The sequence below is a fragment of the Pristiophorus japonicus genome, chromosome 2, assembly GCF_044704955.1.
Source record: "Pristiophorus japonicus isolate sPriJap1 chromosome 2, sPriJap1.hap1, whole genome shotgun sequence".
In the NCBI taxonomy this organism is placed as follows: Eukaryota; Metazoa; Chordata; class Chondrichthyes; family Pristiophoridae; genus Pristiophorus; species Pristiophorus japonicus.
In genome coordinates this window covers 282532884-282552939 of record NC_091978.1, presented here as the reverse complement: position 1 = coordinate 282552939, position 20056 = coordinate 282532884, and the positions used below count along the sequence as shown (strand labels likewise).

Sequence of the window (20056 nt, the reverse complement as noted above, 5' to 3'; positions counted from 1 at the left end):
ATAATCCACGACTTTACTGCCAATTTCGGATTAAAGTTTCTAATAATTTAACTGAAACAGTTCTGAAACAGGTCTACAATAAGTCTACAATGTGAGAATTTAAACCAGCACCGAAACAATTGTTAACCACACGAGACGAAACCAAGTTAAGGTTTCAATCAGAACCTCTTTTTGATGCGTTGGGGAAGGAGGGGTGGGGGGTGAGGGGGAAGGAGGGGGGGGGGTGAGGGGGAAGGAAAGCATTAACCATGCTGTGATTCACTGCTATCCTAGAACCCGAATTCTAAAACAATGAACCTGCACAATTTCCTCTCCTCGTTCTATCTCATTACCCACTCTCAAAATGATTATGCACAAAACCTATATGAAAGCAAATGACATGTGCAGCAGTGCAAAGCATATGACTACTTCTAATCTGCATTCCAACCAATTATAAAACCCCTGAAATAAAACAGAAAATCTGTGCGACTGGATTCTTCTTGTTCTTTTACATACAAAGTTATAATTCACAAGCGCAGACTGCAAAACCAACAGTATAATTAAGTCCCCATCACTGATGAAACATTTATTCTATAGCTACTTGCAGTGCAATTTCACCTCCACGGAAATAAATTTGTAACTTTCATTTAAAGCCAGACAATGCTATGATTTCTCACTATTTTTAAGAACCGTTTATTAAAATAAGCTTCTGAAATCATTGTTGCTCTCCCAAAAAAATGTAAATATAGTCACTGTATGCATTTAAACATTTTGGGCTGGATTTTTGGCTTTGCCATTTTTAGGACGAAAATGGAGGCGGGGCGGGAAAGTTACCGCCCGATTAACGTTTGCACTGTGTAGAGTAATTTTTGTCATCTGGGACTGCAGCACAAAGGGAGGCATTGTACGACTTCTGTGGTGCAAAAATGGGAACCTCGCCAATTAAAGTGCAGGGCTAGGAGCGCTCCGAGAGAGCCCTTGAGAGGGAAAAAAAAAATTCACAAAAACATTCAAAAAACATTGACCACACCACCATAACACAAATCTCCACACAAAAATATCACTGGAACTTACCTTTTTTACAGTTTATCCACCTCTCAGCCGCCGGCAGAGCTGGATGGACCGCTGTGTTTTCCCTGGTGGTCATCGCGGGGCGCGTTTCGGGGCATACGGGTCGGGTGCGAGTCGAAACTACTGCCGGTGTTGCAATGAGAGCCATTGCACACCCGGTGCAGCATTCCCAGCGGTGCTTCTAAGCGCCACCGCAAAACCCGACCGGAGGATCGCGACCGGACGCAAAAGACCTCACAGCACCATTTTTCGCGGCGGAGGGTCAAAACCCGGAGCGCAAACGACCCGAAAATCCAGTTCATGGTGCCTTATTGACAGATTGACTGATCCTAACAATGAGGAACTAACTACTATGCATCATGATTTCCAGATCTGGAGCTGATTTGGAAGACAACCAATATACCAATACAACAATGGATCTGAGAGCCAGGGAAGGTGAAGGGAAACCTGTGTGTTGGAATGTGTCATTGAATCTTAGTGTGGGATGGCATTCATCCATCATACCCATGCTAGCTGTGTAAGAATAAAAGTGTTTATTAATGATAAAACTGATTGTGTATGTATAAATGTTAAAAAATGAGATTATACGAAGAGACAGTTTTGAAAGAGACAAAATGGAAGCTCACAGACTTCCAGCATGTTGTTTGTATATTGTCTTAATTGGAAAACCATTAACCTAATCAAGGGATGGCACCGGGTCCTCCAGACAGACACGTGGAAGGAGAGCTAATAAGGAACTGCCCTGGAACCAAGATCCAATCCTGAGGCTTCCTGAGAAACAATGGCCGTAAGGGGTATAAAAACTCAAGCCAAAGATTGCTCCGTGTCTTTTCTTAAGCACATGGCAGAAGGCAGGACCTCTCTCCACGGACAAAGGAGCGGGCCGTGTGCTTTGCCAGAGGCAAGTAAGTGACTTATACCTTTTTATAAATCATTATTGTAACATTGTATCTATTGTAACTAAGTCGATCCGTAGGCTAGCTGACGACTGCTGTTTCTCTGATAAGACTTGCATGTGTGCGTTTAATAAACTATTCTGAATTGTTTTAAAAGCATCAGTTTTGCTGTCAATTTAATGCCAGAGATTTAGAAATCTTACAAATTGGGGGCTTGTCCGGGATCTGGCAAGACAGCTGTTGATGATTCTTTTGAACAATTGGAAATTTTGGGAGCTGCGATTCTAACCTATGTTGCGAAGTATAAACTATAAATGGTTAAACGGATCGGGAGAGTTGCGTCTTAAGCAGCAGTCACCTCGATAGTTGGAACTGTGTAAGTGGGGACCCACCAGTCGTTAAATTCAAAACACACAGGATGAAGGGATCGGTCATGAACAGAAAGCCAACAAAAAGAAATGTTGAGAGTTTATCAGAAGTTTCCAAAACGGTATCCATAACAGACATAGAGGAGTTACAGGCACGGACACTGTACATCCGTAAGGGCCAATATGCGTCCTTTGGGGAGCTCGTGGTATTTATCCAGGAGAAAGTAGATTAGGGAGAGCTAAGGCCAAAACAAGCAAACGGTCCCTTGGCATTCAGCGCATTTTATTGAGCCTGGAGAGATGAGGAATTAATGAGGCAGGACACCAAAGTGATCCAAGGTTTAAAAGAACAAAGGACAAAAGAGATACAGGATTTAAAAGAATTACAAGTAAAAGAGATTCAACTAAAAGAAAGAGATTAAGTTATAAAACAACAAAAGGAAGAAATTGTGAAGCAGTTAAGAGGGAGAAATACAGCATATAAGACAAGAAATTGGTCAATTAAACCACAGTATTAGGCAATTAGAACAGGTAGCTTCATTGCTACAACAAAGCCCCTCAAATTTAAATGCCACAGCAGCCGTCGTTGAAACAAATGAAAACAAATTAGAATTTTTTTAAAAAGTATAAATTGAAAAACTTGGGGCTCCAGCAAGAGATAGAAAATGCGAGGGGAGCATTAAGGGAAGTAATTAAGAAACCACATAGGGAGGCAGATCACTCCCAGTGCCAATTAGAAATAGCAAGGCTAAAAAAGTAAGTTAGGGGAGCAGAAGGCCCTGGTATCCGCAGTAACACAGGGAGCCATAACAGAGACAGCAGAAGGGCACAAGGGGAGACCCGATTGGGAAGAGGAAGGTAGTCAAGTATCATCCCCAGGGTGGTGGTGAAGGATGGGATGCCTTGGAGACACAAGAGCCAATCGTAGCTCTAATAACCACTGCTTTACAACGATCACATCATCAGTAACCATACCGACTCACGGCCCTTAGCTGGTGCTGATGCCACAGCATGTAGCCACGAGTTGGGGCCCATTATTGATGTGGACGACCCACTGGAAGTTAATAGGAAGTGGGCAAATTTCAGGAGGGGTCATCCAGAGTTGGAAGAGAGAGACTTAACACGAGTCCTCCTCTTGGCCTGTTCCACTTCCCTAAAAGATAATCTACCAGACGCAGTCCTCCAGTCTGGCATAGCGGCCAATGTACTCATGACCGAGATCATAAACTATTTAGGGATCCAAAACTTGAACTTAGTGGCTCTGCTTAATCAGACCAAGCAGCGCCCAGAAGAGACTCTTAGAGCCTTCAGTAATCTCCTGTACGATATCTATCAACGTACCCAGAACCAGGCACCCGCAAATGCTACAGTAGGAAAGAATCAGGAACAATTTAAATCAATGTTCCTGACCCAAATCCACTCTTTAGTTAAAACCACCCTGGGCATAGCCATGAGGCCCACCAATCAGTGGACAGATATAGAGACCAGCGCTCAAATAGCCTGGGAGATGGTAAAAGACCAGTCACCACCCACTGCAAATAAACCAGTGTCAATTGTGGAGGGATCACAAAACTACCCCTTTAAGGGCCAGTGCTTTAATTGTAAGAAGGTAGGCCACCTAGGAAACAATTGCATCAGACCCAGACCGGCACCGAACCATGATGCAATGCATAGCTACCTCCCGAGGGACAAACCCAAACCCTCTGGGGTGGAACAATTGGCTCAGTTACTAACCCTTTCTAAAGGAGGACGAATCCAAGCCCTCGAACAGATCAACGATTGAACCAGTTGATAACCCTCATACAAACCCAGATGAATACGTGGCTTGAGGAATGGTGCAAGAGGGAGGGATTCAAATTCCTGGGACATTGGAACCAGTTCTGGGAGAGGTGGGACCAGTACAAACCGGATGGTCTGCACCTGGGCAGGATCGGAACCAATGTCCGAGGGGGAGTGTTGGCTAGTGCTGTTGGGGAGGGTTTAAACGAATATGGCCGGGGGAATGGGAACCGATGCAGGGAGACAGAGGGAAATAAAATGGGGGCAGAAGCAAAAGATAGAAAGCAGAATAGTAAAAGTGGAGGGCAGAGGAACCCAAGGCAAAAATCAAAAAAGGGCCACATTACAGCAAAATTCTAAAGGGACAAAGTGTTAAAAAGACAATCCTTAATGCTCTCAATGCGAGGAGTATTCATAATAAGGTGGATGAATTAACTGCGCAGGCAGCTATTAACAATTATGATATAACTGGGATTACGGAGACATGGCTCCAGGGTGAGCAAGGCTGGGAACTCAACATCCAGGGTTATTCAACATTCAGGAAGGATAGACAGAAAAGAACTAGAGGTGGGGTAGCGTTGCTAGTTAAAGAGAAAATTAACGCAATAGTAAGAAAGGACATTAGCTTGGGGATGATGTGGAATCTGTATGGATAGAGCTGCGGAATACCAAAGGGCAGAAAACGCTAGTGGGAGTTGTGTACAGACCACCAAACAGTAGTAGTGAGGTTGGGGATGGCATCAAACAAGAAATTAGGGACGCGTGCAATAAAGGTACAGCAGTTATCATGGGCGACTTTAATCTACATATAGATTGGCTAACCAAACTGGTAGCAATGCGGTGGCGGAGGATTTCCTGGAGTGCATTAGGGATGGCATTCTAGATCAATATGTTGAGGAACCAACTAGAGAGTTGGCCATCCTAAACTGGGTGTTGTGTAATGAGAGGGGACTAATTAGCAATCTTGTTGTGCGAGTCCCCCTGGGGAAGAGTGACCATAATATGGTAGAATTCTTTATTAAGATGGAGTGTGATAGTGTTAATTCAGAGACAAGGGTCCTGAACTTAAGGAAAGGTAACTTCGATGGTATGAGACGTGAATTGGCTAGGATAGACTGGCAAATGATACTTAAAGGGTTGACAGTGAATAGGCAATGGCAGACATTTATAGATCACATGGATGAACTTCCACAATTGTATATCCCTGTCTGGAGTAAAAATAAAACGGGGAAGGTAGCTCAACCGTGGCTAACAAGGAAAATTAGGGAAAATGTTAAATCCAAGGAAGAGGCATATAAATTGGCCAGAAATAGCTGCAAACCTGAAGACTGGCAGAAATTTAGGATTCAGCAGAGGAGGACAAAGGGTCTAATTAGGAGGGGGAAAAGAGAGTATGAGGGGAAGCTTGCAGGGAACATAAAAACTGATTGCAAAAGCTTTTAGATATGTGAAGAGAAAAAGATTTGTGAAGGCCAACGTAGGTCCTTTGCAGTCAGAATCAGGTGAATTTATAATGGGGAACAAAGAAATGGCAGACCAATTGAACAAATACTTTGGATCTGTCTTCACTAAGGAAGACACAAATAACCTTCCGGAAATACTCGGGGTTCGAGGGTCTAGTGAAAAGGAGGAACTGAAGGAAATCCTTATTAGTCAGGAAATTATGTTAGGGAAATTGATGGGATTGAAGGCTGATAAATCCTCAGGGCCTGATAGGTTGCATCCCAGGGCATTTAAGGAAGCGGCCCTAGAAATAGTGGATGCATTGATGATCATTTTGCAACATTCTATTGACTCTGGATCAGTTCCTATGGAGGGTAGCTAATGTAACATCACTTTTTAAAAAAGGAGTGTGAAAACAGGGAATTATAGACTGGTTAGCCTGACGTCGGTGGCAGGGAAAATGTTGGAATCAATTATTAAAGATGAAATAGCAGCGCATTTGGAAAGCAGTGACAGGATCGGTCCAAGTCAGCATGATTTATGAAAGGGAAATCATGCTTGACTAATCTTCTAGAATTTGAGGATGTAACTAGTAGAGTGGACAAGGGAGAACCAGTGGATGTAGTGTATTTGGACTTTCAAAAGGCTTTTGACAAGGTCCCACAAGAGATTAGTGTGCAAAATTAAAGCACATGGTATTGGGGGTAATGTATTGACGTGGATAGAAAACTGGTTGGCAGACAGGAAGCAGAGAGTCAGACTAAACGGGTCCCTTTTCAGATCGGCAGGCAGTGACCAGTGGGGGTGCCGCAGGGTTCAGTGCTGTGACCCCAGCTATTTACAATATACATCAATGATTTAGATGAAGGAATTGAATGTAATATCTCCAAGTTTGCAGATGACACTAAGCTGGGTGGTGGTGTGAGCTGTGAGGAGGATGCTAAGAAGCTGCAGGGTGACTTGGACAGGTTAGGTGAATGGGCAAATGTATGGCAGATGCAGTATAATGTGGATAAATGTGAGGTTATCCACTTTGATGGCAAAAACTGGAAGACAGGCTATCTGAATGGTGACAGATTAGGAAAAGGGAAGATGCAACGAGACCTGGGTGCCATGGTACATCACTGAAGGTTGGCATGCAGGTACAGAAGTCGGTGAAGGCGGCAAATGGCATGTTGGCCTTCATAGCGAGAGGATTAGAGTATAGGAGCAGGGAGGTCTTACTGCAGTTGTACAGAGCCTTGGTGAGGCCACACCGAGAATATTGTGTTCAATTTTGGTCTCCTAATCTGAGGAAGGACGTTCTTGCTATTGAGTGAGTACAGCGAAGGTTCACCAGACTGATTCCCGGGCTGGCAGGACAGACATATGAGGAGAGACTGGATCAACTGGGCTTATATCCACTGGAGTTTAGATGAATGAGAGGGGATCTCATAGAAACATATAAAATTCTGACAGGATTGGACAGGTTAGAGGCAGGAAGAATGTTCCTGTTGCTGGGGAGTTCCAGAACCAGGGGTCACAGATAATAAAGCGACTGCCATTACCCACTTCCAAAACAGCCCTACGATCATTCTTGGGTTTGGTGGGGTACCAAAGGAACTTTATCCCAGGCTTTGCAGAGTATGCAATGTCCCTGTATGATTTAATAAAACTGCAGGGTGATGACATTCGCCCGGCATAGACTGATGCCCACACCCAGTCCATGGCAAAATTAAAAACTGCAGTGATGCAGGCCGCTTGTCTGATCCCTCCTGATCCCACGCAGCCCTTCCATTTGGAGGTCGGAGCCACAGAGCAAAGCCTCACTGCAGTTCTGTGCCAAACGCGAGCTGATCGATTACAGCCCATTGCATATGTGTCTCGAATCCTGCAGGGGCCAGAAAAGACGTATACCGCATGCGAGCGCCACCAACTGGCCGTATTCTGATCGGTACATCACTTTACCTTTATTACTGGTTTACAGGCTACAATCCTGCACAGCGGGGACACACCTTTGAAACGACTGATGAAACCTGGAGATTTGCTAGTTTCCTCATAGCCTCAGCAAATGGACATTGGAATTTATGGAAGGAGATATTGATACTTTTTCCAAACCCACCACATTGCTGCCACAATTTCTGATCTGAGGGGGATCCTCATGAATGTCTGTTACCCTTGATTAACTTTGAGACCCATCCTGTGTAGAAAGAGCCCATACAGGATGCCCCAGATGTCTACATCGATGGGTCCTCATATCACATTTAAGGATCCCCTTACACTGGGTATGCTGTGGTATTGCCAGAAAGAACCATCCAGCGAAGATGCAACAGCCAGTCTTCACAATATGCAGAAATCGCCGCATTTCTAACTGCTGTGAAGGAAACCTCAGATAGACCCGTGAATTTTTGGTCTGATAGTGTCTATGCTATAAACACCATGCTCTCCTTGCCCCTATACCACAAAAATGACTATCGTATGATAGACGGTAAGGCCCTGGTCCATGGGCCCTGGGTACGCCTGCTCTGGTCATACCATAAACAGCAATCCCAGCCCTGCCTCATAGGAAAGGTAGCAGCCCATAGAAAAGGGAGTCCACATAATGAGGGAAATTCCAAAGCAGACAGAGCATCCAAAGATGTTGCGATTGACGGGGAGATAGAGGATATAGTTGTTTAGCCCTGCAATGCTGTTAGCAAGTCCTCCCCAACAGATCACCTAGATTTTAAATCCCTGCAGCAGCAATACTGGTCATATGCTGTTGTAAGCACCTGGCATGAGGAAGGCAGACCCCTGCCTCAACGAACAGCCTGAGTTTCCAATACCATACTTGCCACTGCCCCTAACTCAGATGAGCAGTAGCTGATGTTCAAAAGAAAGCCAAATGCCTGCCCAGTGGTGTGTGTTCCACCAGAGGTGGGTCAGGAACTGCTCTCCCTCTTTCACTCCCACCCCACAGCAGATCACTATTCGGCCCTGGTAACCTTCTATAAGGTAGCATCCACAGCTTGGTGGCCTTCCTTAAGGGAAACAATCAACCAATACATGGCACGCATGCACTAACTGATCCTTGCTTCAAAGCGCACCCCCACCCCAAGGGCTATGGACTCACCTCCAGATAGACTTCATTGGACCACTTCCACAGGCGCAAGGCAATTTTCAGCATGCCCTAGTGGTGGTGGATCAATTCACTAAATGGATCGAAGCGTTCCCCTGCCGCTCCAACACCGCAATCACAGCAGCCAAAACACTACTGAATCATGTGTTTTGTAGGTGAGGAGTACCAGTACACGTGGACAGCGATCAAGGTTCACACTTTACCGGTAACATTTTTACCCACCTGCAGGAAATGGTGGGGATAAAACACAAATTACATATTGCTCACCACCCCCAGTCGTCCGGAGGGGTCTAAAGGGAGAACAGGACCCTCAAGTTAATGTTAAAAAAAATTGCGCGCGGACGCCCCCCACTCAATAGGCTTAATGGCAATGAGGCCAACAACTCATAGAACAACAGGGGTCTCCCCATTTCAGGCCATGACGGGGAGGTTCATGAGAACACCAGGCCAGCTAACACTAACAGGGATGAGTGTCTCCCCCCCGACAATTAAACCATGTAGTTCTAAAGTGGCTGGAACAAGTGGTAGATCACACCGATCAGATCAATCGATTTGTGGCCACCAAACTGGGAAAGTCAAAAAGACAAATTAAAAGGTACTTTGACAAGAAAGTACATCCCTTTGAATATGAGGTGGGAGACTCAGTAATGATTCCAAATTATGGGAAGAAGAAGCTGCCTTTGAGCCCAGGTGGTGGGGACCACATACGATTATAGACCGATTGAACCCTGCGGTTTATTTGATTCAGTTACCGGGGAAAAAGGGTGTTACGTACAAGTGGTGTCACATTAATAAGTTTAAAAACTGCCAAAGAGTAAATACTGCACTGATATTGTTTCCCACAGACCATGTTACAGATCCTTATGATTGTCAGGACGATAATGGCCACGACCGAAGCCGAGGGAAGATGGAGGGGAGCTGCAGCATGACTCACGAACATCATCAATGTGCTTTGAGAAGCGACGGTGCACTAAAGATTGTATTATAGTAAATCCCCTACATGTGGCATACACCTTACGAGGTGGGGACCGAGTCAGGCCATGCACTTTTCCCTCTAAGTTTAAAACTTATTATACAGCGGTCATCCACCTCACAGAAACATAAACAGCAGAGTTATCAGAACCCCCTGATGTTTATATGTGAGACCCGAGGAGATTAACCATATGAGGAGTCAATAAGGATATTTCCCCCTCAAGGTGGGGAGTTTGTAAGAATAAGTGTTTATTAATTATAAAATTGATTCAATGTATGTATAAATGTTAAAAAATGAGATTATACGAAAGTGCAGTTTTGAACGAGACAAAATGGAAGCTCATAGACTTCCAGCATGTTGTTTGTATATTGTCTTTATTGGAAAGCCATTAACCTAATCAAGGAATGGCACCGGGTCCTCCTGACAGACAGGTGTGAGGAGAGCCAATAAGGAACTGCCCTAGAACCAAGATCCAATCCTGAGGCTTCCTGAGAAACAATGGCCGTAAGAGGTATAAAAACTCAAGCCAAAAATTGCTCCGTGTCTTTTCTTAAGCACATGGCAGAAGGCAGGACACCTCTCTACGGACAAAGGAGCGGGCCGTGTGCTTTGCCAGAGGGAAGTGACTTATATCTTTTTATAAATTATTATTGTAACATTGTATCTATTGTAACTAAGTCGATCCGTAGGCTAGCTGACGACTGCTGTTTCTCTGATAAGACGTGCATGTGTGTGTTTAATAAACTATTCTGAATTGTTTTAAAAAAATCAGTCTCATTGTCAATTTAATGCCAGAAATTTAGAAATCTTACAGCTGTCAGAGGTATTCACATTGCCCCATTCCCTTGCATTTTACCCACGTCCCTTTGCAAAGCCTGATTATGGATACTTCCATCACTGCTTCTCGGAAGACATTTCATGCCCGAACAAAACAACGTGTAAAGAAAATTCTCAAGCTGTCACCTTTTTTTTTTTATGATCTTAAATTTATGGCTTCTAGTTATTAACACTACCCAATGAAAATAATGTTATCCTATTTAATTTATCAAAATTGTTAATAACATTGAACACCTATCAGATCTCAATCTTTTCTGTAGTAAAGAAAAGAATCAGTTTCTCAAGTCCCTCATAACTAAAGTCTTTCAACCCTAGTATCATAATGAATCTCTTCTGTATTCTCTCCATGATCTTGATATCTTTCTTAAAATAAGGCAACCAAAACTAGAGACAGTCTGCTGACTGTAGCCTAACCAATGATTTGCACAGGCTCAGCTCTTATACGCTACACCCCGAGGATCCCATTCATGACTTTTTTCACATCTTTATCAACTTGATCACTTTTGCAGAACTATGTATTTCAGCCCCCAAGTATCTGCTCCCCTATTCATTTTATGTTTTACCATTTAGTGTCCATGTCCTCTCATCCTCCCAAAATGTATCTCATATTTCTTCACATTAAAATTCAACTGACATCCATCTGTCCACTCTACTAACCCGTCAATATCTTCTTGGAAGTTCTTTTCTGCTAACCATGCTCCCTATTCTTAGGTCGGCTACAAATTTTGATATTGTGCCCCCTATACTCAAGTCCATGGGCTAGATTTTACACTTTTGTGCAGATCACCCAAAAATGGGCGTTATTTCTGGCGTGGGCGATAAAAATGGGTTTTCAGATCGCCAGCTTGTCGCCCATTCTGAAAGCCCCTAGTCTCCATTTTTGAAATTGGACATTACCGCGAGCAATATGAAATGGGCATTAGCGTTAAATCTCTGACCTTCTACTGTAAAATGTTGCCGTCCTTGGCAACGCTCGATTCCCACGATTCAAGAGGTCAAGGGTCATCATGACATGCGCATAAGAGATAGAGAGAGAGGGAGTGAAGACATGTGTGGGTGTGGTATGGTTGCTTTGGGAGGAAGGAGAGATAGTTTCGAGCTTTATAGCAAATTGGAAAAAAAAAATTAGCTGTTACCAGCCAGATATTTGCCCAAATGTAGTGCCTATAATGGAGGGAGACACAGCTCACTGTGGAGACTAACGCTAGCGAGAGCAGTGAGCTGGGAGAGGAGCACATTGGAGGGTGCAAAACAACGAGGAGGTTCTCGGACGAGGCAAATGCCTCCTCCTGCAGGAGGTCGAGTTATGCTGGGGTGATTTGACCAGGGAGGGCATGGGAAGCCCACCCCAAAGGCCGACCAGAAGATATGGGCCGAGATAGCAGAGGTGGTCTCGTCGGTGCGTGAGGGCAACCAATGCCGCAATTAATGGAACGACCTTGTTGGATCCACAAGTGTATTACATTTATTTACATGTACTTATATATTTAGATAATTTGATTTGTAAGAGTCATGAGTGACTATAATCAGATGTGAAGTCTTTCATTTTTACCGGGAATGTTGTACTCAAAGCCTGCGTTCATGGTGTATGTCTTTAGGTAAAGAATGATGATCATCATAATAATCGTGATTACATCTGTCAGCTATGTGTTGTATCAGTCTCTGTGACAGTACCTAGCAATGATCTCATGCCATGTCGTCCTGTTACCTTTTACAGAAGAAGCTATCGACGATTAGGTCCGTGCAGAGGCGAACCAGTCACCAGCGACATCACTGACACTGAGGAGCGGGTGCTCACACTCATGGGGAAGCGCACCCGGACGGCCACACAAGCAGCTACTGACCCTGAAGTGATGCCACATGAGTAAAGTATACACCATTGCGTGATGTAATGTCAATTGATGCCACACCCAATTATATCTGAATAATAATATATGATAGATGGGTTCTAAAATTGTCCTATAAATAACACTGGTCTAATGAAAATCATTACAATGTACAATGTGTTGATGGTCATGAAATTTGATGTCTGTGATGATTTTGATAGCGGTGGTGCTTTTGTCGTGCATATGCTGTGTGTAGCGCTGGACTCACCTTGTGACCCTCGCATCCCCTTCTCCTCTAATAATCTAATTTGTGTTTTGCAGCTCAGCCAGCAGTGCGGCCCCAGGCAAGACCATAGAAGTCAGAAGGTGGGGGCGCAGGGCCGGACTCGGTGGACGATCCTACATCTGCTACTGAGGAGCTCCGATTCTCTCCCGTCTGGGTCTGTTCTCTACGGATAAGAGAGCCGACTTTGAGGAATCTGCATCGCCACGCTCCAGAAGGCATTCCACCCCAAGGCCATCTAGTGCTCCTCCGGCCAAGTCCTGCCTCCACTCTGGAGGTACCGGGGCCCAAGCACCTCGCCAGAGGGCACCCCATTTGTCCCCAGGACTGTGCCGACCCCACGGAGGTTTCGTGGACACGGCAGGTCTGGGCCACGAGCACCAGATGAGAGCGGAGAGATGGTTAAGTTGTCCAGGAGAACTGTAGACATTGGTGACCAGATCCTCAATGCACTGGGGGCATATCCCGACAGCTGCCCACCATCTCCGGCACCGTGACTGAGTGCGTTCCGCGGATGGTAGAGGCCCTGGAGGTAATAGCTAGGAACACTGCTGGCACAGGCCTCCCAGTGTCCCGGAGAGCGGCACTCCATCCCTAGGTTCCACACCACCAGTGTCAACAACACACGAGAGGCAGGACTAAGATTCTGCTTCTGGATCTGAGAATGTTCCCACCTCAGCACCCCACCGCTCCCGTACTCGTGCAACCACCACTTCTGCCTTTATTCCCCCCCCAATGAGGCACCGCCTGAGGAGCTCTTCGGCCAGGCAGCATGGAGAGAGGAGGGGAAGGGGTAGAGATGGGGGGGGTAGAAAGGAGGTGCCTGTCCGCAGATGATGGCTGTTATATCTCCATCTGGGTGTATGCAATTTGTTGTAATGTATTGGGGGAGGGGGCCACCCTCCTGCTTTGCATTTGTATTCTGTGTTGCTGAACATGTTGACCCTTTGATTGATGTCAATGGTCGAAAAAGTGGGGTGGGGGTGGGGTGTTTTTGCCCGTGATACTTGATTTCAGACCAATGGTCGTATAAAATGTTTTTTATTCAACATAACCTTATTGCGCATTGTCTCAGATAGCTGGACCGTTACACACTGGTGATTCCTTAACTTGAATCAACTTAAACTTTGACTGGCACCAAGGTGATGCCCACCATTGATGTCTGAGCTGCACACACACAGCAGTGTGTCAGATTTGTCAATTACAGCAACGTTCTTTCAGGCAAATCGCTCATTTATGAGCTCCCGACGCAAGAGTCTTGCAGCTATGTAGCCACCACAGGCCCTTTCCTGCGGTATGGAGGGGGGACGTGAGCATGGGTTGCACAGTCAGCCTGATTGTCTGGCCCTAGGTCATCGTCCAGCCCCTCATCCTCCTCTCCTGAGGTGGACCATCAGTCCCTTCTGGCAATTTTTGTCCCCTCCTGATAGCTAGGTTGTGCAGCATGAAGCACACGACCACAAATTTAGCTACTTGCTCAGGGTTGTATTGTAAGCTCCCCTCGTGAGTGCTCCAGGCATCTAAAGCACTGCTTAAGCACAGTTATTGTTTTCTGGACCACATTGCATGTGTCTCTGTGGCTCTCGTATCGCTTCTCGGCCTCGGTGTGGATGTCACGCAGGGGGGTCATCAGCCAGGTGGCTAGGCCATATCGGTTGTCACCAAGCATCCAGCATTGTCCTTGTGGCTGACTCTTAAACATGTCAGAGACAGCGCTCTCACGCAGGATGCTAGCCTCATCGAAGCTGCCCGGACATGTGGCATTCACTGCCATTATTATCTGGCTGTGGTCGACAACTAGTTGGACCTTCAGGAAGTGAAATCCTTTTGTGTTACGAAAAAACGCTGGGTCCTGAGAAGGTGTCTGCATAGCAATGTGAGTACATTGTATTGCTCCTTGCACCCTGGGAACTTAGCAATGCGGTAGAATGCTCCAGCTCTGTCAGTCTAAGCCTCTGTAACCATGGGGAAACTGATCAAGTCCATCCTACGCACGTACAGGGCGTCCGTAACCTGTCTAATTCAGCGATGTGTGGCATGGAGAGAGAGAGAGAGGAGAAATGTCGACCTCCCGAAAGGAACTGGACGCGTAGAATGACAGTGCCCCGGTGACCTTGACCTTGATGGACAGTGATGTCTTGATGGCAGGCTGCATATCTGCCCTGATGAGCTCGCATACATCACCACCTTGTGGAAGCGCAGTCTCCGAAGGCAGGTGTTCTTGGACACGTCGAGGTAAGACCTCTTCTCTCCAAGTGCGGGGTGTGTATGGTCTGGACCTCCTCCTCATTCTGGCACGTCTTGATTAGGCACATAATGTTGTGCATTCGACGTTGTGCCATTTGCACTCTGCAGCATCTGCGTATTAATCGATGCAGGTTGAGAAATGGATGGCCCCATTCCAATGAAAGGATAGTACCGATTGATCTGAAGCAATAATTTCCACACTAAAAGACACCTACAGTAAAACTCAATCGTCCACAGTCTGAAAAGATCTCTGTTGATATGGTCACTTCACCTGAGAAAACTCCAGAGTCAATCCAAACTCCCCCGAAGTTGAAGCAACCTTTTCAATGAAGCGACCTGCGATATGAAAAATGGTGTCCACACCGCTGTGATTGGTTCAGAACAGTTCCACTTTTTCAGAGTAGTGTTTTGGGTGAGTGATATTGTGGGCGAGATGGTGAAAGTAACACTGGACGATATACTGGGCATTAGTTTCGGCAAATTTGATCTTTACGACAAAAAAAATGGGCGGTCGGTATTATTGAATCTCGGCGTTAATTACGTGCGGAAAGTAACGCTGAGCGATATTATGGGCGTTGGTTTTGCCCATTCTGATGATTCCGCCCAAAAAAAGTGGGCGGGCGGTATTATTTTTTTCCGGCATTACGTACATGGCAAAAGTAACGCTCAGCGATAAGTCTCTGAAAAATGGGCATCAGTTTCCATTTTGTGGCTAAATGGGCGATATCTGGGCGTTATACCTCATTTCAGCGGTAAAATGGATGTTAATTGGGCACTATGCATGCAAAAATAATGGAAAATCTAGCCCCATATCATTTCAGTACACGAGCAATGGTCCCAGTACTGACCCCTGGGGGACAACACTGATTATATCCTTACAGTCCAAAAACATCCATTAATCACAACTCTGTTTTCTGACCTTTGACAAACTTGCTAATATTTCCTTTACTACCATTTATCTTAATTTTATCAACTTCTCTCTTATACAATATCCTTTTTTGAAAATCCATATACACTGCATTTTCTTCATCAATACATTCCATTATTTCCTCAAAAAATTCTATTAAATTTGGTAGACACAACCTTTCCATTTACAAATCCATGGCAAGTGTCCTTAATAAAACTTTGTTTCTAGTTGAGTATTAATTTTATCCCATATTATGACCTCTAGAAGTTCATCCACTAGCAATGTTTGATCCACTAGGCTGTCTGATCCTTTCCACCACTGCTGCACCATGTATAATCTACAGGATGCACTACAGCAACCAGCAAGGTTACTTTGACAGCATCTCCCTCCCCTGCAACCTTTACCACCAAGAACAAGAGCAACCATGTTGTGGGAACACTATCATCTCCAAATTTCACACCATCCTGACTTAGACATATATAGCCATTCTTTCATTATTGTTGGGTCAGAAATCCTGCAGTTCCCTACCCAACACCATTGTAGGCGTACCATCACCACAGGGAATACAGCAAGAAAGGAGAAGGACCAAAGCCACACATTCTTGGGGCAACTTGGGATGGGCAATAAATGCGGCCTTGCAGGGTCGCCCACATCCCAAGAACAAATAAGTTACCTGATTTATCACTCTCTCTTTTTGAACAAAGGTTTACATTCGTAACCCTTTAGTTTTCTGGCACAACTTCCATATGTAAGGATGTCTCAAAGACTGTTGTCGAGCCTCTGCTATTTTCTCAATTACTTCCTCAGCGTTCTAGGATGCATGGCATCAGGGCTCAGTACCTTTCCCACTCTGAGTTGCTACAAACACAGTTTAATTAAATCACCCAAAAAGCAGCGTTGGCTGCAATCATGGAAGTTTCATGGTTGAAGGAGTTTAAAGGAGACAAGCAGGCTCATAATGATGGGTATAGATTGGAAGAAAATTAAAAAAATATATATACTGCTTACGTGGGCTTTGTATCTTCACCAATGAATCTGGGTCAGGATGCTGCTTATGCACAACTTGAGTGCAAATCTGTTCAGTCAAGATCTTTAAAAAAAAAAATCAAAGTTTAGGTATTAACAAATTGTACGGGAAACAATGTCAGTTCCAATGAGATTTGTTTTCATTTTAGGATTTTGCAGTCCAGAGAAAATTTCTAAACTGAAGCTTCTCAAAATGGAATCCTTGCAAAGAAGTCAGTTTTATTATCCTATATCTGGAATGTAACATCAAGATTTACAATACTCACAAAAGGTACAATGGACAATGTAGAATAAGTAGTTGGCAGTGAGTTTCAGGTCAGTAGATTAAGGAATTCAGATGTCATACCATGAATAATGTTCAAGCATCATATTTGTGAATCAAATTAACCCCAAGACTGATTTATAGTCAAATTCACCCCAACAATGTTATTCTGTTAGTTTGTACCAATATAAACAGTGGTACAACATGCTGAAGCTCCTGCTGTAGCAAATTGACAGAATGCAGATCTACACCTGCCCTTCTGACAAGTTGCTGAGTACAGGTCTGGTATTTCCTCACATGCAGGGATGAAAGAAAGTTAATGATGTGGAAAAAAGAGTTGCAGAGTGGTGGCACATCAACAGGTTATACCACATAGAAGATGTGGGTTTGTATTTGTAATTTCCTCTTTTGCTATGTTTTCAATTTTAGTCACACTACCAAAGGAAGTACCAAACAAAGATCAGGAACGTCTCGAGAAGAGGCTATAAAACTGGAAGGGGGGCCCACTCCCAAACCACAGCAATATTAACTAACACCTGGAAGCTCATCTCCTGCTCTTGGCCCTGATGTGAGATACAGGGAACGAAGAGGAGAGAAAAATAGTGCTGTTTAAAAAAAGCTATAGAAATGTGAAAAGCAAAAGCATTCAATTCTATCTCAATGATCAGGACTATGCATAGGCAAATCTAAAACATAACGTGGCCAATACTGCAATTCATGTAAATTAGCTAAATTAGATCAAAAGATCTAACTCTCAGCTGTAGCTTCAATTGCAAGAAAACAGAACTCAACTGTACTCCAAATTCCTCATCCAAGGTCTCCACATACTTATGACTCCAATTGGTTACAAATCATGACTCCATGCACAGGTCACATCATGACATTTGTCTGGTTCTCTAAATTTTTCAACCTCAATATCTAATGATGTGCCACGTCTCCAGATGCAACTTTAATAGCCATACCAACTGTAGATGCGTACACACTTTACGGAGTCGCATCCTATGACTTATGTTCTAAAAATGGGAAGGACTTGGTATACTCATTAGCAGTAGCGTTAAGCTCTGTTCTCTTGCTTTTGAAACTCCAGCCTGAAGCATTCTTTCAAGTGTTCTGTGCATATCAAATTCATATTAGTCATGCTAGATGAGTGCTTTAAACTTAGGAAAATAAACACAGCAAACTAGATGATATAATATCCTACAACACGTCCATTTTACTTAAAAATAGATCTTAGTAAGCCAATAATGAACAAAAATCTCAGATCACACCCGTCTCATTTAATTATAACCATTCATTTCAGACTATGTGAGATTGTGCAATGTGTCGAAACAAAGATGAATGCATTTAGATAAATAATAGTCTGAATTAAACAACATGGGGGGAAAGCTTCCCCAGGAATACATTTCAGAGATGTAAACACGAGACTACAACACATCACACTGGAGTAAAAAATTTTGAAAATTAATTTCAATTATTGTGCTATTTCCCTCATCACCTTCCCCGCTTCCCCGCCCCCCCCGCCAGTCTCAAAAGAAAGTGTACTTCAGTAGTGCAGGATGGAAACACTTCCCAGAGTCCAACACCAGCTGTGTAACTACGAGGCCACCTAACCTCAATTTATGAAGGGGAATCATGTAGCCGTGTTATTTCTTGTGTTACAGATTGAACCTCCCTTTATCCAGAACCCTCGGGTTGTAGAATTTACCAATAGCTCGCAAAGTTTCCAGGTACCTTTCCCCTACAGAGGAGAAAAATCCCTTTCTGGGCTTTTAAAATGAGTTTAAAGGGGCAGACGAAGTCTGCGGGGGATAAAAGAGGATGCATTCATGGAGACCCCCCCTCCCCCCAGTGTTTGGATTCATAGGAAAGGGAATTCAAAATGGACCTAAATTACAGAAGCTTGAGATCCCCTAAACATCTATGGGAAGGAGCATATCAATTTTAAGATTCTACAACATTTTGGCTGCGAAAAAGAGTTACCAAATACAGGAGGTGGAGCCAACGTCTGAAGCAAATTTGTGTATTAAGGATCCCAGGCTGTCTGGGGGAACTATTCACCCCCTAAGAGATAATCGAATTACCCAAGCAAGCACAATGGAAATCATGGTCAGAAAAACTGGACAATCCTAAAACAATGCAAAACCAGTGATAGCACATTCTCATACCCTAATCGAGTTACTGCTGACAAAGGAGACATTTGAAAATCAATGGAAAGAACAGTTTAAACAGAGCCCAAGAGATCTGATGGGAGATAACAGAGCCTTTTTTTGGGGAGAAATATATCCCCCAGTTTTACAAGGAAAAACTAGCAGAACACAGAAACTAGCAGTACGCAGACTAGCAGAACTCAGACTCGAACAAGGACACAGATGGGAACACAGAGACAGACACAAGCAGCCGGAGTGAAGAAATGGAATAGTGAAGGAACCTACAAGAAATCGTCAAGAACCGACTGAGCACGAGGCCCACGAAATGGAAGGTTGTCAGCAACCAAACTGACAAACCCGAGCTACCACAACCAGCGAAACGGCCACCCAAAACCAACTCAGCAAAAACCGAACAATCGACATTTATTTCCACTCGACAATCTACTTCTGAACGGCCAACGGGTGAGAAATTACCTAAAAGGACTAACTAAAACCAAAGAAAGTGGGTACTTATCCCACACATCCGAAACGCAACTTACCGCATGAACGGACGCACCCCAACCGAAGACGACGCAGTCCGAAGTCCTCTCCTCCGTCCGGGATGCGGCTCGCCTCGAAGGCCAAGTGCAGCAAACCCCGAAACCGTGATTCACCGGCAACTGTCTAAAGGGATTGGTGAGCATAGCCCCTGAACCCTCAGAGCTATAACTTAGTTAGATAGGGGAATTGGGAAGGGGGAGGCTGGGACAACTTGTGTAAATGTATCTGCATTCTCCTCTTTACCCCATTTAGAGTTTAAGCTGTATTCTTTTCCCCACAGGCTGTGATTTGACATTTTATTCAATGTGTTGTACCCTTCAGTGTGTATTGGTCTGTGTGTGTTATTAAAGGTGTGCCTTTTACTTCTTTTTTAAA

At 44.3% G+C, this 20056-nt stretch overlaps 1 protein-coding gene across 3 annotated transcripts in view; it reads right to left on the bottom strand.

Annotated features, from left to right (window-relative positions):
- lrba (LPS-responsive vesicle trafficking, beach and anchor containing) overlaps positions 1 to 20056 on the bottom strand; it is a 1157354-nt gene that overhangs the window by 992118 nt on the left and 145180 nt on the right. For all 3 annotated transcript variants that reach the window (XM_070871469.1, XM_070871472.1, XM_070871473.1), the window contains exon 19: positions 16715 to 16796. In XM_070871469.1, the coding sequence (XP_070727570.1) occupies positions 16715 to 16796 (82 nt within the window). The remainder of the gene's footprint in view (positions 1 to 16714; positions 16797 to 20056) is intronic.